This window comes from Dioscorea cayenensis, chromosome 1 (genome assembly GCF_009730915.1).
Source record: "Dioscorea cayenensis subsp. rotundata cultivar TDr96_F1 chromosome 1, TDr96_F1_v2_PseudoChromosome.rev07_lg8_w22 25.fasta, whole genome shotgun sequence".
Classification (NCBI taxonomy): domain Eukaryota; kingdom Viridiplantae; phylum Streptophyta; class Magnoliopsida; order Dioscoreales; family Dioscoreaceae; genus Dioscorea; species Dioscorea cayenensis.
In genome coordinates, this window is record NC_052471.1 from 809,046 (window position 1) to 828,828 (window position 19,783).

Genomic DNA, 19,783 nt, shown 5'->3' on the forward strand with positions numbered 1-19,783 from the left:
TATACTCTTGCAAGAACCTACAATTTCAGTTATGCTCTAATAAAATTTCAGTATGATATATAGATATTATGTTTTTGATTGAGTATTGGCAATAATCAATATTACATCATTTTTTTTTAGTTTATATGGCATGAAGCTTGCATTTGTTTCATGTGAGGTGGATAGAGTTCTTATTGAAAATAATGAGATCTCTAAACCAGTGATCATCACAGTACATCACCAATTTAGGTAATTAAATATTTTTATTTTTTAATAAAGTGGGTAAGTCATTCAATACTGTATGAGAGAGTTAAATCCTCATGCTCAAAAGAGAAATGAGTTTTTGGTAAAAAAAATATTTTGATATTTTTTTTAATTTTAAAACAAACACATCTTGACACATCTTGATAATTAGTGATGGAAAAGCATGAGAGTCATTGAAGCGCCCAAATAGATCCACAAATGCAAAATTCTTGAAGTTTTTGGGAAATAATAAACCATCTTGGCTTCTTCTCGCTGTTACTTTCAATCAATTTCAATATTATTTGATTTTCTAAAAGGACTATTTATTCACATGAAGGCAAAGTGACTCAATAACAAAAAAAAAAAAGTCTTCACCAAAAGAGTTCGTATTCTAGTTATATTGGCCCCACTGAGAAAATAAGATTATGATAGATCCTCAATTAATTTACACCCGCATCACTGAGCGAGGAAGTATAGGCTAAAAGTTTTATCACAATTATGAAAAAAAAAGGTCTATCATCTAATCATATACCTCTAGCTCAGTAGCAAGAAAAAAAAAAAATCTCCCTCTAATCATACACATCCACTCAGATTTGATCTCATATTTATAATTAACTATACTTTAAATTGCATTTAAGTAGCAAGAGTTGGATACAAGTCACACTCAAGCATAGACAAATTCATAAACACAACTAGACACAATTAGTAATGGATGCACCCCCAAACCTATTTAACATAAATATTACATTTTTCTAGGAGTAACTCTAGCATGAAAAGTATTTTTCATAACAATGGTGAATTCTGATTTCTCTTGAATAAGATCAATTTCTTTTCCATCTACAGCTTTCCACTCGAACTCTTTAATTAAATTAGCCACGAAATATTCCAAATGCAGCAGGGCAAGTGTAAGTCCTGGACATATTCTTCTCCCGACCCCAAATGGCATCATCTTTATTCCTTTGTTTCCTGTTATATCCACTCCTTCTCCTTCTCCACCTTTCATAAACCTTAAATAAAAAATAATAACAAAATAAAATTATAAAAAACAAATCATGAAATACGTTAATACTAAAAAAAATACCATTTAGGATAAGATACAACATACAATTATAAAAAACATGGAAAAGAACTTCAAGTACACCTATGTAAGCACTACTACATGATCAATTTTCAGGAATTAACCCTGCACTATAAGCATATATAAGACCACTAATTAAATAGTAAATACCATACCAACATATTTAACATGCAAGATTTCGATGAAAAAAATTAAATAAATAAATAAATACGAGGAATGATATACATGCACAAACCTTTCAGGCCTGAACTCCATGGGATTCTCCCACACCTTCTCATCTCTTCCCATCTCTGCAACCATGAAGTTCACAGAAGCACCCTTTGGGATCACGTATCCATTGAGCATCACGTCCTCTGTGACCGTGTGCGGCAGCACGAAGTGGCCGGGCGGGTGCCTTCTCAGCCCTTCAAGAACCACTGCCTTGAGATAAGGCATTTTATGAAGCTCCTCTTCCTTCACTTCCTCTGCTTCACTTCCAACAACTCCTTGTATTTCATCAAACAGTTTGGCTTGTATATCCGGCTGCTTCACCAGATTCGCCATGATCCACTCCAGTGCGGTCGCTGTGGTATCAGTGCCGGCGTTGAGGAATTCTGAGCATATGCTCACTATCTCACTGTCATCGAGTTTCCGGTTTCCTTCTTCAGGGAGCTTGACGTCTAGAAGAGAATCAAGATAGGAGCAGACGAACCTCTCCTTTTCATCATCACTCCGGCCTTGTTTGTTCTCCTTCTCTTTGTGTTTCTCTCGAGTTCTGATCAATGGTATGATTATGTCCTTTTGTTTCTGGCGGAGATCCATGGCCGTATTCCATCTCTTTCGGAAGATGAGCTTGGAGATTCTTGGGACGAAAGCGAAGACACCAAGCTTGGTAACATACAAAAGGAAGTTCCTCTGCGCTGTTTCAATGTCTCTAATGCCCTTCTCGTCGAGCTTCTCGCCGAAGCACATGAAGACAAGCAAGCAGAACATGGAGAACTGGAGATTTTCTTTGAAATCAAGGACGATGCTATTGTTTGCCTCGGCGCTGGCGCGGATCTTGCCGGTGAGGATGTTGAGAACCCACTGCCGGCCATCGGAGAAAAGCTTGACTCGAGATGAGTGAAGGATTTCGGAGATGAGGTTGCGGCGGAGGAGACGCCATAGAGGGCCATAGGAGGCGGAGCTGATGTTGTGTTGGTTGCTATTCAAGACGCGGGTGGCGGGTAAGGCGGGGGGACGATCGGCGAAGATGGCGCCGTTGGTAACGAGGGCGTTGTGGGCCAGGTGACGGTCGGCGATGAAGATAGCTTGGCGGGATCCGATGCGGAGCGTGACGATGGGGCCGAGCCGCGCGTGGAGGTCGCGGAGGAATGGCTCTATGTTCGTGAATGATGTCCAGAGCCATTGGAGGTTGCCGATGATGGGGATGGTGGCTGGGCCAGGAGGGAGGCCGCCATTGTTTAGGGTTTTGAAGAAGAAGAAGGTGGAGATGATGATGAAGAGAGTGGTGGAGATGAGGAGCCAATCAAGCATCATGATCATAAGAGTTGGTGCGTCTCTTTCCTATGAATTTGTGGCTATATATATATATATATATTTAGATGAGTAGATATATATATATATATATATAAATATATATATCTTAATTTCTTGGGGATTAAGAATTTGACTATTTAATTTTTTAAAAAATATGATGTTTTATCTGTTGGTTATTTGAATATATATATATATTTTTTAATTATAAAATTCAGATGTTCTAGAAGCAGAGGGATGCAAAGAAATATTCAATGTTGCTTGCCCAAAAGTATTATTGTAAGTTCCTGACAGCTATATTTGAATCAAATGATATGTTTATTGATAGATAAAAATAATTAGTAAATGGTAATGTTATTGGTGAAATAATTTTTTATTTGACAGTCAGGATTAATTTCATGAGTTGACAGCAAGCTTGAGTTAGACCGGCTTCATGAAAGAAAAATATGCAAGAAGCCAAAACAAAAACAAGAAAATTAAAAGCATGGTAATTGTGGGAAGGTCAATTAGGATTATAACATTGTTATTTATTTTTTAATAATTAAAGAATGACAACATAAATCTCGGATCTGTCCAACTCATCTACCTAAATTAAGTTTGCATTCCAAATGCTAATTTCATAGTGATATAAACATGTATAAATCACAATTAATTGAAATAGATCATAGTGATATTTTTATAATTATTTTTAAGGCAAAAAACCACTCATGTTTTAGTATTTATTTTTAAAACTAACCTTTCATATATCGTCAATAATTTTGAATAAGCTATTTTTTTTAATAAAATAGATAAATGGATAAACCAGTTGATGAACACAGGAAAATAGATTTGATGATTTTTGCATATAAATATTTTTTAAAAATAAACCATCAATTGAATATATTTTATAAATTATAAGTTTTTTAAAATAATAGATAATTATTGAAAAAAATTATAACGATAAAACAGATAAGGACAAACAAAAGAATAAAAGCAACATAAAAATTAAAAAAAACATTGAAAAATAAACGACCGAAACTAAATAAAATTTAATCGCCAGAGATGAAATTATTTTTTGTGGAAAAAATTATATTCATATTATTTGTTTTTGTTTTTTGTTTTTTAAATTCTCTTGGGTTTAATAACGAAATTTCAACATATAAAATATTAAACTATATATGAAAATTGTGTGGAAAACAAATTATGAAAAAAATCTCATTTTTAGGGTTTATATAACCCGGGCAAGTTCCATCCTTTTTCTCCTTTCTCGTCGCCGGAGCTCTTTCATCTCTTCTCAATCCACCGGAGTCGGAGCCGGAGCCGGAGCTAAGGTATTCCTTCTTTTCTCCCACTTCTCCAGTGAGTTTGTGAGAAGCATCATGCCCCGGTGACTATGGCCTTTCACCAATTCGTTGCAACTGAAACCAAATCCACGAATTTTCTCTAAATTGTTATGTTTAGCTTGATGCTTTCTTTGTTATCATATTCTTGTGGTCCTTGTGATCGTTTGGATCCTTTTTTCATGTCTAGCATGCCACAATATGTAAAGTTTGCATTTTGTTGTTCAACGAGGTTCAAATGTTCCAAGTGATCGCTCTTGTTTTTCTCCTTCTGTTTCATTACTTGATTCAATTATGCTTCCAGAACCATTCTTCCCTCGCTTGGCACAATGGTGCATATAGAATGCCTCAATGAGAACATAATACCCCTAGAATTTTCACATAACCAGGACATGCTCTTTAGTTAGCGAGCATCTGATAGAAAGCAGTATGCACCTATTTGTTGATTTTTATTTTTTGTAAATCTTAATGACAAAAAAAAAAAACAGATTTTGATATTTTCTTCTCATTAAAAATGGTTGTATGGCTTGAGTGCTTTGAATATTACTTATGAGAACCCAAACCAATTTTTATTAGTTATTTGGATAACATTCTCTGGGCTTCTCTGAAAACTTTGTTATAAATTGCCAGTTGAACTGATGGCTTCTGCCCTCCGCCATCTGGCCGGGAACCACTCATCTGTTTGCATAACCAATCCATTCCTTTTTGCCATCCAAGGTCTCAGGTATCGAAAGCTTGAGGTCATTCTCACCACGGTGAGTTGTCTGAGGAAATCCCTTACACCTTCCATTTTGCCTGAATTCATGGAGAATTTCTGATTTTGCTTTGCTTATGTGATTCAGAACATTGAGAAGTTGGGCAAGGCTGGGGAGACTGTGAAGGTGGCTCCTGGGCATTTCCGCAACCACTTGATGCCCAAGTTGCTTGCTGTACCAAACATCAACAAGTATGCATTCCTCATTAGAGAGCAGCGCAAGGTTTAATCTCTTGATTGTGTGATGAAAACCTTTCTTGTTCTTCATAATCCTCTGAGTAATTCTAGCTTCAATAATAATACTATTACCTATTGGTATGACCAGGCTTATAACTTATAGTTGGATGGAGTTTCGCTTATTCAATTAGTCCAGCCTCCCTTCCGAGTCAGATTTTTTCCGGAATTCTTTCTTGTCAAGTTAAAATGGAGATTCAAAAGTGGTCGGGAGTCTTCTTTCTTTTCTTAAAGCATGGGCCAATAATTGCCTGCCTCATGATCTTCTTGGCCAGCATCTGAGCCCACTTACTCACCTCTGAAATTAATTATTATTATATTTAGTAAATTAGTTAAGCAGATTTCTCCTTTGACTCTATCATCGTCCAGATTATACAATTTCTTAACTTGTCCAAGGGGAATCCACATAGGAAGGACCCCGTCTCCCCCATCTTTCGCACGTAGGAGATCAAGACACAGCCTCATGGCTATGGGGAAGTAGATCGATTGCCCTAGATAGACAGGTCTATAATTACAGTACTGCTTAGTGAGTATAGTTTTGGATAGTTATATGCCAGGCATGGCTTACTATCTGTGCGTAGTTCTGCATTTGATTTGTCTTAATATTTTGTCAGCTTGAGAATCATATATTTTTACCATCTTGATTTGCTTTGCTCTTTTCTTTTGTTTCAGTCGAGCCATATTTTTTTTATGAGAATTTTATCTGTCTATATATATATCCATTAGTTTTTGATCTTTCAAGTTAGGCCATTTTTACATGTTTCCCTTGGAGAAATATGAATTGTATAAATGGCATTGTGAATTTCCTCTTTTTCTTCAGTGATATATCTTGAACTGTCATTTGTAATTAATACATAAACTCTCATGTTGTGCTATGCCATCCACAAGTATTTGGATGACATTCTGTTGTGAGACTGATAGAGTTGTCCATCTATCCTTCCTTTAGGAGCTATTAATAATTTCATGCCATAAAGGATATGGTATGAACTATAACCTTTATTCTTTCAACCAAAACTTCACATGGTTAACTGAGCATATCATTGAAACATGGTCACATATTAGATCATGAAGGCTTAACGCTGGATGGCTATGTGATTCATGTGGGCTGTTCTTAGTGTGTGTTCCGTTGCAGACATATCCTTCGCACACCAAGTAATCTGTAAATTCAAATGGTTTGTTTGTTCTATTCATGTTTGAGCCTTTTTTTTAATATGGTCTGCACTCTTATATCAAGTGAACAGTCAAGTAGGATATTAGTTGCTGGGATTTGAGCAATTCCATATAAAATGAATTTGCTGATGGATATCATTAGGCGTAGATATCACCATATAGAACTCTATGATCCACCATTCTTTAGGCTATTGACTTGAGTGGCATTGATACTTTTGGTTCTTATTAGTTAAATACATCACTACTTGCAAAGGCAAATTTTTTAATTCCTATTGTTTTCCCTTGCTTTTACATTAAAAATTTTCATTTTGATACCTCTCAATATTCATCTGATTTTGAATGCATTGTTCATGTAGCTTTATCAATGTGAAGAAGTGGAAACATTAGCCGAAGTTCCAAAAACAGAGGATACTGATGCTACTGCCATGGTAGGTTAGCTTGATGGTAGTTTTGGTTATTGCCTTGCATTATTTCTATTTTCTTAAATCATCTGATAGGAACTTCTGTTATATCAATCATGATTTTTTTGCTTTCATGGCAAGCTAGCAAATTTATCCCTTTAGTGCTTGTGCTTTTAATTTATTATTTTTTTTTCAATATCATCTATGTAGATTAATTTATGTTTGTAAGAGTCTCTATGTTAGTGAAGCAAGTTACTTGGGCAATGCTTATATCTATTCAACAGCATTTTAATTTTATTGTTATTGTTATTGTTATTGTTATTGTTATTATTATTATTATTATTATTATTATTATTATTATTATTATTATTATTATTATTTTCAATAGATTGACTATGACGGATCTTATCATGTTCTTTTTGAAGCCTTAGATGTTTGTGGCTAAAGAATTGGAAACCGTTTACTTGTTATGAACATAAAGTTACATTTTCATCTTAGTACAAAGACCTACCTAAACAAGTTCTTTGTTGGTGGCTCATCCTTGACTTTAAAATGCTTCAAAGTTTACTAAATTAGCAAATGCTTCTCTTTATGAACTGCTTTTTTACCTATTGAAACTGATATATTACATCTTTCTTTGAACAGAAAATGGAAGATAAGATGAAAGAGTATCAAGCGGCTGCAAACCAACTTGATAAAGCTCGCTTGGTGATCACCTACCTTGTAGTTTTTTGTGGTGCTGAGTACATTACTTAACTATCGATAAATGCTTTATAGCCTCTACCTCCTGTTCATGCACATGCTATCTCCTAAATCATGCATGCTTTAAGGCTTAGACTGAATATATTTATTTATTTATTGTAGTGAAATGAATACCACCATAAAAAGAATTAAGGAAAAAAAATAACAATCTGCCTTCCAATTTTGTAGAACTTAGTGATATATTGCTAAATCTTTTATATGCTTGTTCACCCATTTCTTATCATGGCTTATTGTGCTGTTGCTTTTGAGTTTTATTATTATTATTTTTTAATAATTTTATAATTTGCTTGTTTTGATTTTTTTGGCTTGTTCAACCATCAGGGTTTGAGGCGGCTCATAAAGGTTGACAATGAATTAAGATCACCTGTCACAAAGGAAGAACTTGTAGCTGAGGTGTTTTTCTTGTTTCTAATTCTTACATTTTCTCATAAGTCATTGTTCTGCTACTTGTGGATACAAACAGCCTAGCTACTATAATTTTTTCTTTGAAATCAATGTGTCTTTTCATACAGAACAATTCCATCCAATATCCATTCATTCATACATTATATGAAAAACAAAAGTGCAGCTATCATTGGATTCTAGTCTATCTTTGACAATGTTTGCATAGAGCTGCCATTCCAATCTCAGATTTGTAGTTGGTGGCATAGTTACAGCTAATTCACATTCTCCTTTCATCATCATAATGTTAGCAAAAGACTTAGTAGCCTTGTTGTGTTGTCTGTTGTTTTATATTGTAAACGTAGATAGAGCCCGGCTCTGTTGACATATTTGAAACACTCATTTCTTATATAGAATTTTATTTTCTATAAAACCGCCACTTTGTTTAGTCACAATGGGTGCAAGGAAACAACAACCAATTGGTTGTAGTAATGCGCAATGTTGCCGTCATTTAATAAGAAATGGGTTTCCTAACATACCATTGATAATCTTTGTCATGGTTTGTACTTTTATGATAACTGAAACTCATCTTTTTGTGCTTTCCGGCAATTTTCAGGTAGCAAGGCAGCTTTGTATTAGTATCCATCCGGATAATCTGCACCTACCTTCACCTTTAACTTCATTAGGAGAGTATGAGATCCCGCTTCGCCTGCCAAGGAGCATCCCCCGGCCCGAGGGAAAGCTTCAATGGACGCTGAACGTTAAGATCCGAAGAAAGTGAATTGACATGAATGATTCATTCTCCTATGACAACCACCACCGGAACATATTGTGGCTCACTGGATGTTTTAACTTCTTGTCGATGTTTCATGTTGTAGGTTTATGTTCCAAGCCACCTCAGAGTTGTCATCATTCCTTTTCCGCCTTCATAATTTTTGTTTTCCTCATGCGGGATAATCTGCTCTTCACTTATGATGTGAGATTCAGTTTTCTCTCCTTTTTTATCTCTTTTTTTTTCACTGTTTGTAAAACTGTAACTGTGTTTTCACCTACCGTGAAGTCCTCATGGTTGAAAGTTTAACTGGAATCCAATCCACAGAACAGGCTTTCTGTTTTAGGTAGCACCAAACCTCACTCATGATCTCTAATTTATTTTTTCCTTTGTTAAATTAGTATGTGTGTTTTTACTGTGCCTAGTCTTCTGAAGACAGTCTGGAATGTGAATGATAGATGGTCCTTTGTAAAATAATGTTTAACCCAGCTTAAATTCATACTATTGTTTGAATATTTTTATGAATAAATAGCACTGTAAATGGTTACATATAAGAAATATTTTACTGCCATTTCAGGCCACCACCCATTTCCAACTTTACATAAATAAAAAAAAAAAGTATTACTATACAAAAACATTGCTGAGTAAGTTTATTACAAATTTCAAAGTATATTATCTCCATAATAATATCTCTTTTATGCAAAATACTCCTGAATTTAAGTGAACTTTCTCTTAAACAAAAATAAATAAAAATGTTTATTTCCAATTATGATGTGTTATGGTGGAGTAAGTTGACCGGGCCATATTAAAATCACACCCGGCTCCTTTGAGTTACCGCCTCACCGGTCATACGCCACCAATCTCTCTGAAGCACCACACACCATCACAAGATTCTCACCGGTTCACCGGTGTCGCAGCACACCACCCATCTCAGGTCTCTCTCTATTCTAACTCTATTTCTCTTTTTTTACCAAAAACGAAGTTTTAGGTTCTTGAATCTTTTCTTTGCCCTAACTCTGCCGATCGCCAGGCATCGCCAGCGGCCACCGATCCGATGTCGTCTGCTTCTCGTATCATTCGCCACTCGCGCAAGGTCTCGCATTTGATGCTGCTTGTGTTTTTTTGTTTTCTTGAATCCATTATTTGCTATTTGATTTGGATTCATCCGTCCGTGATCTTCGGTTGTTCATTTCTTGATGGTTATTATTATTTTTTTTCTTTTTTTTTTCCTGCTTATTGTTGTTGTCTTGGATCTTGGATGTGTTGTGTGTTTGCTTACGATTAATACGTAGAGAGTTTCTGAATTTGGAATTGGGATTGTTGCTAGCTGGATCTATGGTCACATCTTAAGTATGAAATTTGAATTTTTGGAGCTTGTGTTTTATAAAATGAATTCTGTTAGCCATTACAATAGGGTTTGTGAAAATATCATCTGTCTGTTCTTATTCTTAAGATTTTCTTGAAGTTGTTTTCCATCTTTTGCTTATATATTTAATGGCTGTGGTAATTCTAATATCTGAATTTTATTTGATTTCTTATGATTATATTCTTTTTTACTGATGATGCAGTTCTGTAATGGGCAAAGTGTTCTATCATCCGAGGCTTCCGTTCTGGGTAGATATTTTTCAACAAATGGTAGTTCCTATGCTGGCAAAGGAAATGGTAAGGCATTTCTCTTTCGCTGTCTTATATTTTCCCTTCTCTTTATCATGCTTGCATAGCAATGTAATTGTCTTTGGCTTTAACTAATGGATCATATTATTTCTAATTCAATCTTTGTAAGTCCTTGCAGCTTTTTGTCCAGTTATATTCATTCCTCGCATTTATTTATTTGGTTTATAATTTAAAGTTTCCATATACGCGCAACTAAACAGCTTTTCCTTGTTCATTCGTGATTAATGTTTGTTTTTTTCTTGCATGTGTTTGTTTGGAGAAGTTCTGGGTGAAAGGGTGCATCATAACTATCAGTCTAAACCATTCATTCTAGTGGCAGGGATTTGTTTGCAATGCTTTAAGTGATGCTAATGCTATCAATTTGCAGATATTTTAAAGGGCCGTCAATGCGGCTTGTCTGGAAAAGAAAATAGATGCATAGGGAAAGATTTTTCCCTATTTAAGGTGATACTTTTCTCACTTCTCTGAGTTTGTTTGTGAGATTCTTATATTTATTGTGAGAATATTTTTCTCTTTAATGTTCTTCATGTAGGCATCTTCCGAAGGGATTTCCAAATCTTTTGCAAGAACAAATATGAATGGGAGTATTCCAATGGCTAGGATGAGCTTGTCCCATAGTTTCTCAAGGTTTGTGTAGACTTCTGCTGCAACTTAAGTTATCATGTTTCAGTTCAAAGCACATAATCTTTGATTGTTGTGTTATAATCAGCTTGCAAACAACATTAAGGAGAGGATTTTCAAGCATCTCAGGTAAAATACTTGTTTGATAATCACAAATGATGTATCAATAGTTCATAGATAATGGTATTCTTCATTTTTGTCTGTGATTGGTTTGTAATGCTAAATGCAAACATTAGCTTTTGTTTTCTCTTTTTAGGTTGACCAGTATGATATCTTCAGAAATGACTGATCATCCAAATATATTACAGTGTAGCTCTCCAATGTTGTGCTGTTCCATCTGTTACCTTGTTCACTTACTAGAGTAAATTTAAAATGTCAATTGAAAAGAAAATAAAAGAGAATTGATTTTTATACAATTCCTCTTTTTTTTTAAAATCTCTTTCTCCAAGAAAAGCTTGCTGTATCATATATATCATATAGCTACAAATTGGATTTATTTGTTCTTTAATCAAATTATATCTTTCTGAAGAATGCTCTCTGATTAGTAATTGTATCTAGCATCAAATATTTATCCATCCTCCAGAGCCTCGTTTCCTTTTGAGTTCAATCCAAAGCCATAGGAAAACTCAATTTTCTGTTACTTCTATCATGAACTGAAGCAATAGTATCTGCATACATTCTTACTTGAATCTCTCTTGTCCATTGCTTGTGCTTCTACTTGAATAATCATAACTGTTCTCTGAATTAGTCATGTATCTATTTCCTGCTGCAATGTAGTAGGTTTTTGATTTATTTATTTTCTAACTTCCTGCATAAGTATTAGACACACAGACACATGCACATGCACGCACATCTGTGCCTTTATATACGCATGCATGTGTATACATATTACTAATATGCGTATACTCACCTTTCCATGTACTGACAAATTATTGTCTTTTAAGTGCAAAGACATGCTATCAGAAATTAGATGATTATTTGTAGTATGATTAGAATATTCAACTTGTCTGTCGGCACTAGACCCTGAAAATCCCCTCTGATTTGGATTACCTATGCTTGATTTTCAGTTTGCGTCCCATATATCGCTTAAATTAGTTAGTTTTTCTTCAAAGCATGACGAAGACATAGTTTAGGTTGGTCTGAAATTTTATTCAGTTATTTAGATGCTTTTGCTTCCTTTCTTTGAATAATACTGCTATTGGTATTCATTTCCTTTGTTTTTTAATAAGTTTTTGATTCTTACTATATTAACTCGTTATTCTCCTATCAAGAAGAGTTGATAGACGTGATTATTATTTAACCTGATATATTTTGTCATTATAACAGAGCTCCCTCCTCATCAAGAAATTGGGATGCCTTCACTCTCTCCAACCATGACAGAGGTAGGAAATGCTATTTGGCTTAAATAACTTTGGTCAGCATTTATTAGTGTTATATTTGTTTAACTTGCATACTATTATATGCAATTAGGGAAACATTGCACGGTGGCTTAAGAAGGAAGGCGATAAAGTTTCCCCTGGTGAAGTACTTTGTGAAGTTGAAACTGTATGACCTTGTCATCCATTTTTGTAAAGATTAAAAAAGAAAGTTTCTTTTGAAGCATGAATTCTCCTGATTTTGCTCATTGGCACTTCTGAGGCTATCATCATGTGTTGTTCAGGATAAAGCAACTGTGGAGATGGAATGTATGGAAGAAGGCTATATCGCTAAGATAATACATGGTGATGGGGCTAAAGATATAAAAGTCGGTGAGGTATGTCCCACTTTGGTTTTGCTTTTCTTTCTAAAATGTATCATGTTGTTGGTGTGACTGGTAGGTAGTAAAGGTATCTTAGTGTCTGTATAATTGTAAGCTTTCTCAATGATTTGTGATATTATGCTTATAATGACTCTTTTAAAGGATGTGTGTGTGTGTGTTTTTTTAAGGGTCTGTTTGATTTGCACAAAGGTTCAGCACAAGAGTACAACACATCACAAGTGCTTGTAGTACAACACAAGTATTTGTCCTGTGCCATGTTTGATATTCAAAGGACAACACAAATTAATATAACACAATTAAATATAAAATTACTATAATACCCTTTATATATTCCTATAGTATTGTGGAATAAGAAAATTAACCAAAATTTTTTTTTTAATTACTTGGCACAAATATATTTTTAAAATTTTAAATATATTAACTAATAATTATTTATGAAAAATATATTATAAATTTTGTTAACATTTCTTATCTTATTAAAAAAACTAATTATCTTGATATTTTTAACTATAATTCACAAGATTAAATAAGTTTATTATAATTAGAGATAAGAAGAATCTTAACATAATAATCATTTTTTATTTAATAAATAAATTTAAAAAATTGGCATAGAAGAAGACCGGTAGATCTTGAAAGATACCCGGAAACCCTAGAATTCTCAAAGAGAATAGAAAGTAAAAAGGGGAAAGGCAAGAGAAGAGGAGAGAGATTTGAAAAGGAAAGTACCGCGGCGGAGGGAAGGCCGGGAGAAGGAGGTTCACGGCCGTGGATTAGATCGGATAGAACGTTGAATGACAACTGTAAATTTTTGGATGGAATGCGTTTTTAGTTAATTATTGTAATTTTTGGATTTAAAGTGGGGTAAAATTGACTTTTGTTGTGCTGTCCCATAACTAAAACTTGTACCGTGGTTTTGGTGGGACAATTTTTTTTCCAACTTGTGCTGTACTCAAACACGTTGTTGTGCTATACCCTAAACATATTTGCAAATCAAACAAGAGACAGAGAGTTTGTGCTGTCCTATCCCTCATTTTTTTGCTTATCAAATGGACCCTAAGTGTGTCTACTTTAGTTGGTGAGGGTGCTGAAAAATTTTCAGGCTGAGTATTTGGATTGAATTTCATAAACTCAGCAAACTCATCATCTAAAAGAAATTTTTGTGAATATGTATATGCAAGTGTTATATCAAAATTATATGGTTGAGAAATCCTCTTGAATATAGTCAATCACCTCCTTCAAGTTCCAACTGTATTGGAGGGCTAAAGTTAAAGACCAAGATAGCATGAACTAAGCATGAGAATTTCATAGGCTCAAGATAAAACTCGATGTAAAATCTAATGAAATTAAAATTCAGAGTGCTGAAATGAAGCTGAGTGGAATCAGAAATTTAGAATTTCTTTTAATTCTCACTGCATAATTTGTATATTAACTAGTATTACTAAATTTTAGATAGTGATTCTTAAGCTTTGTCGTATTTTTATCATTTTCTGTTGTTTTTTTGTCTTTGATGGTTTTTGTTTTTTTTGCCTCGCTTCATCTGTATCCTTCACCTGTAGTGATGTCAAGTACGTCTAGTGCAGAGGGTTGACTTATTGTTCTTTTTGAACTTCACGATTTGCCATTCTAACACAAATAATGGAGGCTATCTCCCAATATTAGCATATATTTCTTTTGGACGTCTACTATAGCTTATGACTGTTGTTGCCTGGAAGCCTATTCAAACTATGTCTTGTATGCAAATACTGCACAAATTGAAGTAATTTCTTGTTTTCTTCAAATTTTGCAAATCCAGATTATATGTTTTTTCTTCTTAAAAAACTTCTTGCCATTTTGTTTTGTTGGTTAAAATTGTTGCTCCACTATGCTCCTAACAGCTTTAGTGATGTTAAAGTTTTTTTAATTGATATTATCTCCTTTAAAGGTGCTCCCTACAGCTTTGTTTATCTCATCCCTTACCAGATAATTTGTATAACTGTGGAAGAAGAAGGTGACATTGAGAAGTTTAAAGACTATAAAACTTCTGCAAAACCTGCTGAAACTACAGCACCATCTGAGCCAAGCTCACCGAAACAAGAGGTACCAGAGCCTGCTAAAGCCCCTGAGCCAAAACCAACAGTCTCAAAAACTGAAGAAGTTCCTCATGGGGATGATCGTATTTTCTCTAGTCCTCTTGCAAGAAAATTGGCTGAAGAAAACAATGTAAGCCGTTAAGTTATTAATCTAATGGTGAAATTCTGTTTCAGTGGTGATTGCTTTTTTATTTTTATTCAAGACAATTTATTTTTTTTGTCCAACACAAATCAGGTTCCTCTCTCAAACATAAAAGGAACTGGTCCTGATGGCCGCATCTTGAAGGCTGATATTGAGGACTACTTAGGTATTTTTTTTTAATTGTCTCAGACCACTGAAATCTTAGATAAAATTTTCTGGAATGGGGATGCAATTGTTTATTTCTATGTGTCTTGTGTTTGGATTAATTTAAATAAGTGATGCTAAATATTTCAAGTTTGGGAATGAAAACTGCATGCCTTTTAGATAAGTTTGATCACATCATACATACAGATCTAAAGAGTGATATCATAGTATCTGCTTCTTCTGGTGTACGATTAGTAATAGCTTTAGAACCAAATTTTTTGTATCGCAAGGAATATGTAGGCTTCTTAACATTCTACCATCAGTCAACTGCTTAATATTTTTAAATTATCCGTTAGATTTTTCTGTTCCAACTACACAAGCAAGAGTGGATGGTTTGAAGTGTATCTTAATTGTTTTGCACTGTTCACATGAACTTCTTAGCAAATCAAATGACTTGTTCTTGCATTTGCATTTAGTCCATAATGGCCATATTCTTCTGCAATTATTACGCAAAGCTCTGCAATCTAGCACCCCACATGAAATTGTTCTTGCTCCTTCACATGAAGTTCTTCATGCTGTTACTTTTGACTCTTTTGCATGTATTGCCGCATACTTCTCTTATGCATCTCTCCTTGATTTAGCATCAAGTGCGAAGGGTGTACCTACACAGAAGAAGGATAAAACAGGAGCTCCAGTATCAGACTATTCAGATATCCCAATTTCCCAGATAAGAAAGGTAACTGTCAACTTTGATTTAATTGTACCACTGACTGTGTTATTGTCTGCATCAATTTTTTATTTTTTGTGTTTGATGATCCGTTCTTGCAGATCACGGCTTCACGATTGCTGCTTTCCAAACAGACTATTCCTCATTACTATTTAACTGTAGACACCCAAGTGGATAAACTCATGAAGTGAGTGTCCATAATTTTTATTAAGATTTGATGATATATAAAAGTTGTTTAATGTTGGATAAAAAAATCATCATGTTCGGTGACACAGGTTACGCAGTGAACTTAACTCTATGCAGGAGTCCTCTGGTGGAAAAAGGATTTCTGTGAATGACCTAGTTATTAAGGTTAGTTTTCTATCAGTTAACATTCTTGTTGCTATTATCCAGCAGTTACTGCTTCATGCGCAGGTTTTAATGGCTATTTTAAGGATTGTAAATAAATTTGCACACTTAATACCCTCCTCATACTACACTTGTTTAGCTGGTTAGCACAACTGGACTTGCATATTGTTCTGAACCATAATCAAATATAAAAAAAATTGTCACATGGCTTGAATTGATTTCCTTGTACATTTTTAAATGTTGGATAACCGGTATCTTTGTTAAATATTAAATAAAATTTTCTTTGTTGGACAGAACTTAAAATTTATGTAGTAACTTACGCATTGTTTAAAATAATATATTTAATGTAGATCAAAGCCTTAAATAGTGCATGTAAATGTATAAATATTACATATTTTAATGAATTAGAAAAATAGGAAGGCAAGAAAATAATTAGTAATTATTTTTGCCTTTGCTTAATGCTTTTATTAACACATTTATAATAGTTTTGATTTCATTCTAGAAGATTTTTATTTGTTCTAATTAACCATAGAGATCAATTTGTAGCAACATCTGATTTAAGCATCAATAATCATTTATGGGACATTAAATCATTGAGTAGAGGGTGTTTTATATGAATTAAGTACCAAAATTCAATGGTTAATCATAAATAGAAATGAGCGTGGCCATATGTGAGCCTACTTGGCAGTACATCTGACTGCTTTCTTCTTATTGAGATGCAAGCACTTGACCTCACAACAGGAGGATAGATATTATTAAAGTACTACCCTGTCTATGTAACATAAATAAGAAAAATATTGGGGGTTGTTAACTGATTTACCATTCTAGAACTCCATTTAAGTCATACATTTTGTTTTGTTTTTGTTTTTGTTTTTATTTGTTTGTTTTATTTTTTTTGTTGGGTGGAGTTACTATGTGGGCTTAGTATCTGTAGAAAAAGAAACGGTTTGAAACAGCTGCGAGAATTGTTATTAGCAATAGGTATGAAGAAGTCGAGAAAATCCATTCCCAAAGAGAGAACCATTAAATGGGTTTATTTGTAACTTGTAAGAAGGAACTCTCCGTGCAACCAGTGGCCTTGTGCTTGTTGTTTTCATATTGCAAGAGATTCAGGTGGAAATGAGGTGTGGGAGATCAGCAAAATGGCCAGGCACCTCAGTCCTACACCATCTTCTGCAGTCTTCCAGAAAAAAAAAACAGAATTACATGAAAATCTTGAACCTAATTAGTGGATAATTACTACCAATCTTTTTCAACTTTCGCAATTTTTGGTTTTCTGTTTCCCATAACTTTTTGAAAATTTATTTGGTGACATGCTAGAAATGAATCACAGCTAGTGAGTATTCTTCTTCTGTACAAGTTTGTCTTATCTTGGTTTCCTTCTTAACTCGGAAAATTGAATTGAATGATATTCTGATGTTTAATCATTGATTTTTTTTTTTGCTCCAGGCTGTTGCTTTGGCTCTTCGCAAGGTTCCTCAGTGCAATAGTTCTTGGATGAACGATTTCATTCGCCAGTAAGCCATTTTTGGAACATTATTTGAACATTTAAGACACAATTTTTTATGATTTGGATCCTATAGTCGTCAATGCTTTGTGTTCCCTTTTAAAACTTACATTTTCTCACTTTTGTAGCCTTTTCTATCTGTTGGTTATCCTCTCCTTTGTTTTTATGAATGTTGCCAGCAAGCTGCAATTATCATTTCATCCCACGGCAATTAATTCATCTAATTATCAATTTAACATCCTTGCTATAATCAGATCTATGCTATGTTTCTTACCTGTATTGTCAAAAGCAGGACACAACATGGAAACACTTGGGGATACTTGGTTAGATCATGGATCAATTTTCAATTTCTGATAGTATGGTGGAAAAGTTCAAGGCCCTTAGATATCATATCAACCTAGCCTTGCCCTGCCTTGTCTCCATGGGCAGGAGTGTTGGATATTAAGAGTGCCAAGGGTCACAGATGTTAAATTTGTGCAAAGAAGATTTTAGAAAATGCTGTTGGTAAATATGGATGATGATATATTCAGAGCACAAAAACGAAAAAACTGTAATAGTACCAGTCATGTTGACATGTTTGAATACTACATTACACAAGTAATTGGAAACTACAGAACAGTCGTAAATACATAAGAAGCCAAGAATAACTCACCGACACGTTTACAAGAGAATTTTTCATATTATTGATATAGGTTAACTTCATGCTGATGATGTTTTAATTATTTTATGGTATGTTAGGTTTGTGATTGAATACTTGTGGTGGTTATTTATGCAGGCATCATAACATAAATGTCAATGTGGCTGTGCAGACTGATCACGGATTGTTTGTTCCAGTTGTTAGGGTAAGTAGTAGCATCACCTCATGAATTGAAGTCTTAGTTTCTCTGGACAATAGTATGAGCTAGTCTAAATTGCAGGACGCAGACAAGAAGGGGCTGTCTACAATTGCTGAAGAAGTGAAGCATCTGGCCCAGAAAGCAAAAGATAACAGTTTGAAACCAGAAGACTATGAAGTGAGTGGATACTTAGGAATCACTTTCCCATGAATGCATATTCATATTAGCTCAAATTGAGTTTGCTCTGCAGGGAGGAACATTTACAGTGTCAAATTTGGGTGGACCATTTGGAATCAAACAATTTTGCGCCATTATAAATCCTCCTCAGTCAGGCATTCTTGCTGTTGGCTCTGGTAATTCTTTACTTTTGTTAAATTTCCATTATGATGGATGAATAAGCTCTCCCCAACTTAGCATCTATTTTGTTGATTCACCTATGTGCCTGTCTGCCCTTCCCGCGAAGGATTCTCTGTTAGGTGACTATTTTTTGGCAGCAATAACATGCTATTGAGAAACTTGGTCTCATTGTTATCAGCTTGCCAATTTTATGAAATGATTTTGCTTAAAAACACACCATTGCATATGTTTTTTAAATCAAAACTAGGCGACTTGCTTATATTTTCTGTCTTCATGGATTTTGCACAGCTGAGAAAAGGGTGATACCTGGTGCTGGTCCCGATCAATACGAGTTTGGTTCCTTCATGTCTGTCACGTTGAGCTGTGACCATAGTGTGATTGATGGTATGTTCTATGATCAATAATGTTGAAAATTTCTTCTAACTTAATTCCCACTCCATTTTTCACCTGCCGCTGTGGTCTTACTCTCTGCTTTCGTCCGTGTTTTTAGGTGCAATTGGTGCGGAATGGCTCAAAGCATTCAAGGGCTACATTGAGAATCCACACTCAATGCTGCTTTAAAAAAATGGTGGTTTTCTCCAATTTTGCAGGCTTTTTTTGAATAAATTTCATCAGGCCATTTGAATATCTTTGTTGTTTTATAACCTCTTCCTTTTTGCCTGATGTGCAAATTTGAGTGCTGTATTGATGAGGACCAATCTTGGGGGTTGGAAGATGGCTGTAGATCAATCAAGCGAATCATTTGTATTGTTTTTTCACATTATTTTTTAGCCTGATTTTAGTGTTGGGAGAGCCACACTGAAGAGTGAATGTTGAATTGGAGGTAACCGTTGACTGTCTCTGTAATTTGAGGATCATGGAGATCATTCCATGCTGCATGTTTAGCCAGTTGTGAAGCTATATATGTTGTCTAGCTGCTGCTGCTGCTGCAATTGATTACAAATTGGGAAAAGAAAATAAAACAAAACAAAATTTTCATTTTGCTTAACAA

General features: G+C 34.5%; 3 protein-coding genes across 3 annotated transcripts; 2 read left to right on the plus strand and 1 right to left on the minus strand.

The window, feature by feature from the left end:
- Nucleotides 1-928: 928 nt before the first annotated feature.
- LOC120264402 (cytochrome P450 89A2-like) lies at nt 929-2,866 on the minus strand. Its single transcript, XM_039272217.1, has 2 exons — nt 1,536-2,866; nt 929-1,229 (listed from the first exon to the last, which is right to left on the minus strand). Exons 1-2 carry the CDS (start codon nt 2,822-2,824, stop codon nt 965-967), a joined length of 1,554 nt encoding a protein of 517 aa, XP_039128151.1. The 5' UTR covers nt 2,825-2,866; the 3' UTR covers nt 929-964.
- A 1,147-nt stretch (nt 2,867-4,013) lies between these two features.
- On the plus strand, nt 4,014-8,972 carry LOC120261958 (50S ribosomal protein L9). The gene is made up of 7 exons (XM_039270015.1): nt 4,014-4,125; nt 4,765-4,889; nt 4,977-5,111; nt 6,649-6,720; nt 7,339-7,401; nt 7,777-7,848; nt 8,453-8,972. The coding sequence occupies exons 2-7, from the start codon at nt 4,773-4,775 to the stop codon at nt 8,615-8,617; spliced, it is 624 nt and encodes a 207-aa protein (XP_039125949.1). The 5' UTR covers nt 4,014-4,125; nt 4,765-4,772; the 3' UTR covers nt 8,618-8,972.
- A 447-nt stretch (nt 8,973-9,419) lies between these two features.
- LOC120260884 (dihydrolipoyllysine-residue acetyltransferase component 2 of pyruvate dehydrogenase complex, mitochondrial-like) lies at nt 9,420-19,680 on the plus strand. Its single transcript, XM_039268459.1, has 20 exons — nt 9,420-9,542; nt 9,639-9,701; nt 10,177-10,270; nt 10,650-10,726; nt 10,815-10,909; nt 10,992-11,032; nt 12,230-12,285; nt 12,374-12,448; nt 12,564-12,656; nt 14,622-14,861; nt 14,967-15,039; nt 15,659-15,753; nt 15,846-15,931; nt 16,020-16,095; nt 17,542-17,609; nt 18,375-18,441; nt 18,517-18,612; nt 18,686-18,788; nt 19,081-19,176; nt 19,283-19,680. Exons 2-20 carry the CDS (start codon nt 9,663-9,665, stop codon nt 19,351-19,353), a joined length of 1,641 nt encoding a protein of 546 aa, XP_039124393.1. The 5' UTR covers nt 9,420-9,542; nt 9,639-9,662; the 3' UTR covers nt 19,354-19,680.
- The last annotated feature ends 103 nt before the right edge of the window (nt 19,681-19,783 follow it).

Bases quoted from the DNA above. Each gene is read 5' to 3' on its own strand.
- LOC120264402 (XM_039272217.1), bottom strand. From the start codon at position 2,824: ATGATCATGATGCTTGATTGGCTCCTCATCTCCACCACTCTCTTCATC. The intron at 1,230-1,535 runs GTTTGTGCATGT...TTTTTATTTAAG, and splicing joins ATGGAGTTCAGGCCTGAAAG to GTTTATGAAAGGTGGAGAAG.
- LOC120260884 (XM_039268459.1), top strand. From the start codon at position 9,663: ATGTCGTCTGCTTCTCGTATCATTCGCCACTCGCGCAAG. The intron at 10,271-10,649 runs GTAAGGCATTTC...ATCAATTTGCAG, and splicing joins CTATGCTGGCAAAGGAAATG to ATATTTTAAAGGGCCGTCAA. The intron at 18,613-18,685 runs GTGAGTGGATAC...TTTGCTCTGCAG, and splicing joins TGAAACCAGAAGACTATGAA to GGAGGAACATTTACAGTGTC.
- LOC120261958 (XM_039270015.1), top strand. From the start codon at position 4,773: ATGGCTTCTGCCCTCCGCCATCTGGCCGGGAACCACTCATCTGTTTGC. The intron at 4,890-4,976 runs GTGAGTTGTCTG...TATGTGATTCAG, and splicing joins TTGAGGTCATTCTCACCACG to AACATTGAGAAGTTGGGCAA. The intron at 7,402-7,776 runs GTGATCACCTAC...TTCAACCATCAG, and splicing joins AACTTGATAAAGCTCGCTTG to GGTTTGAGGCGGCTCATAAA.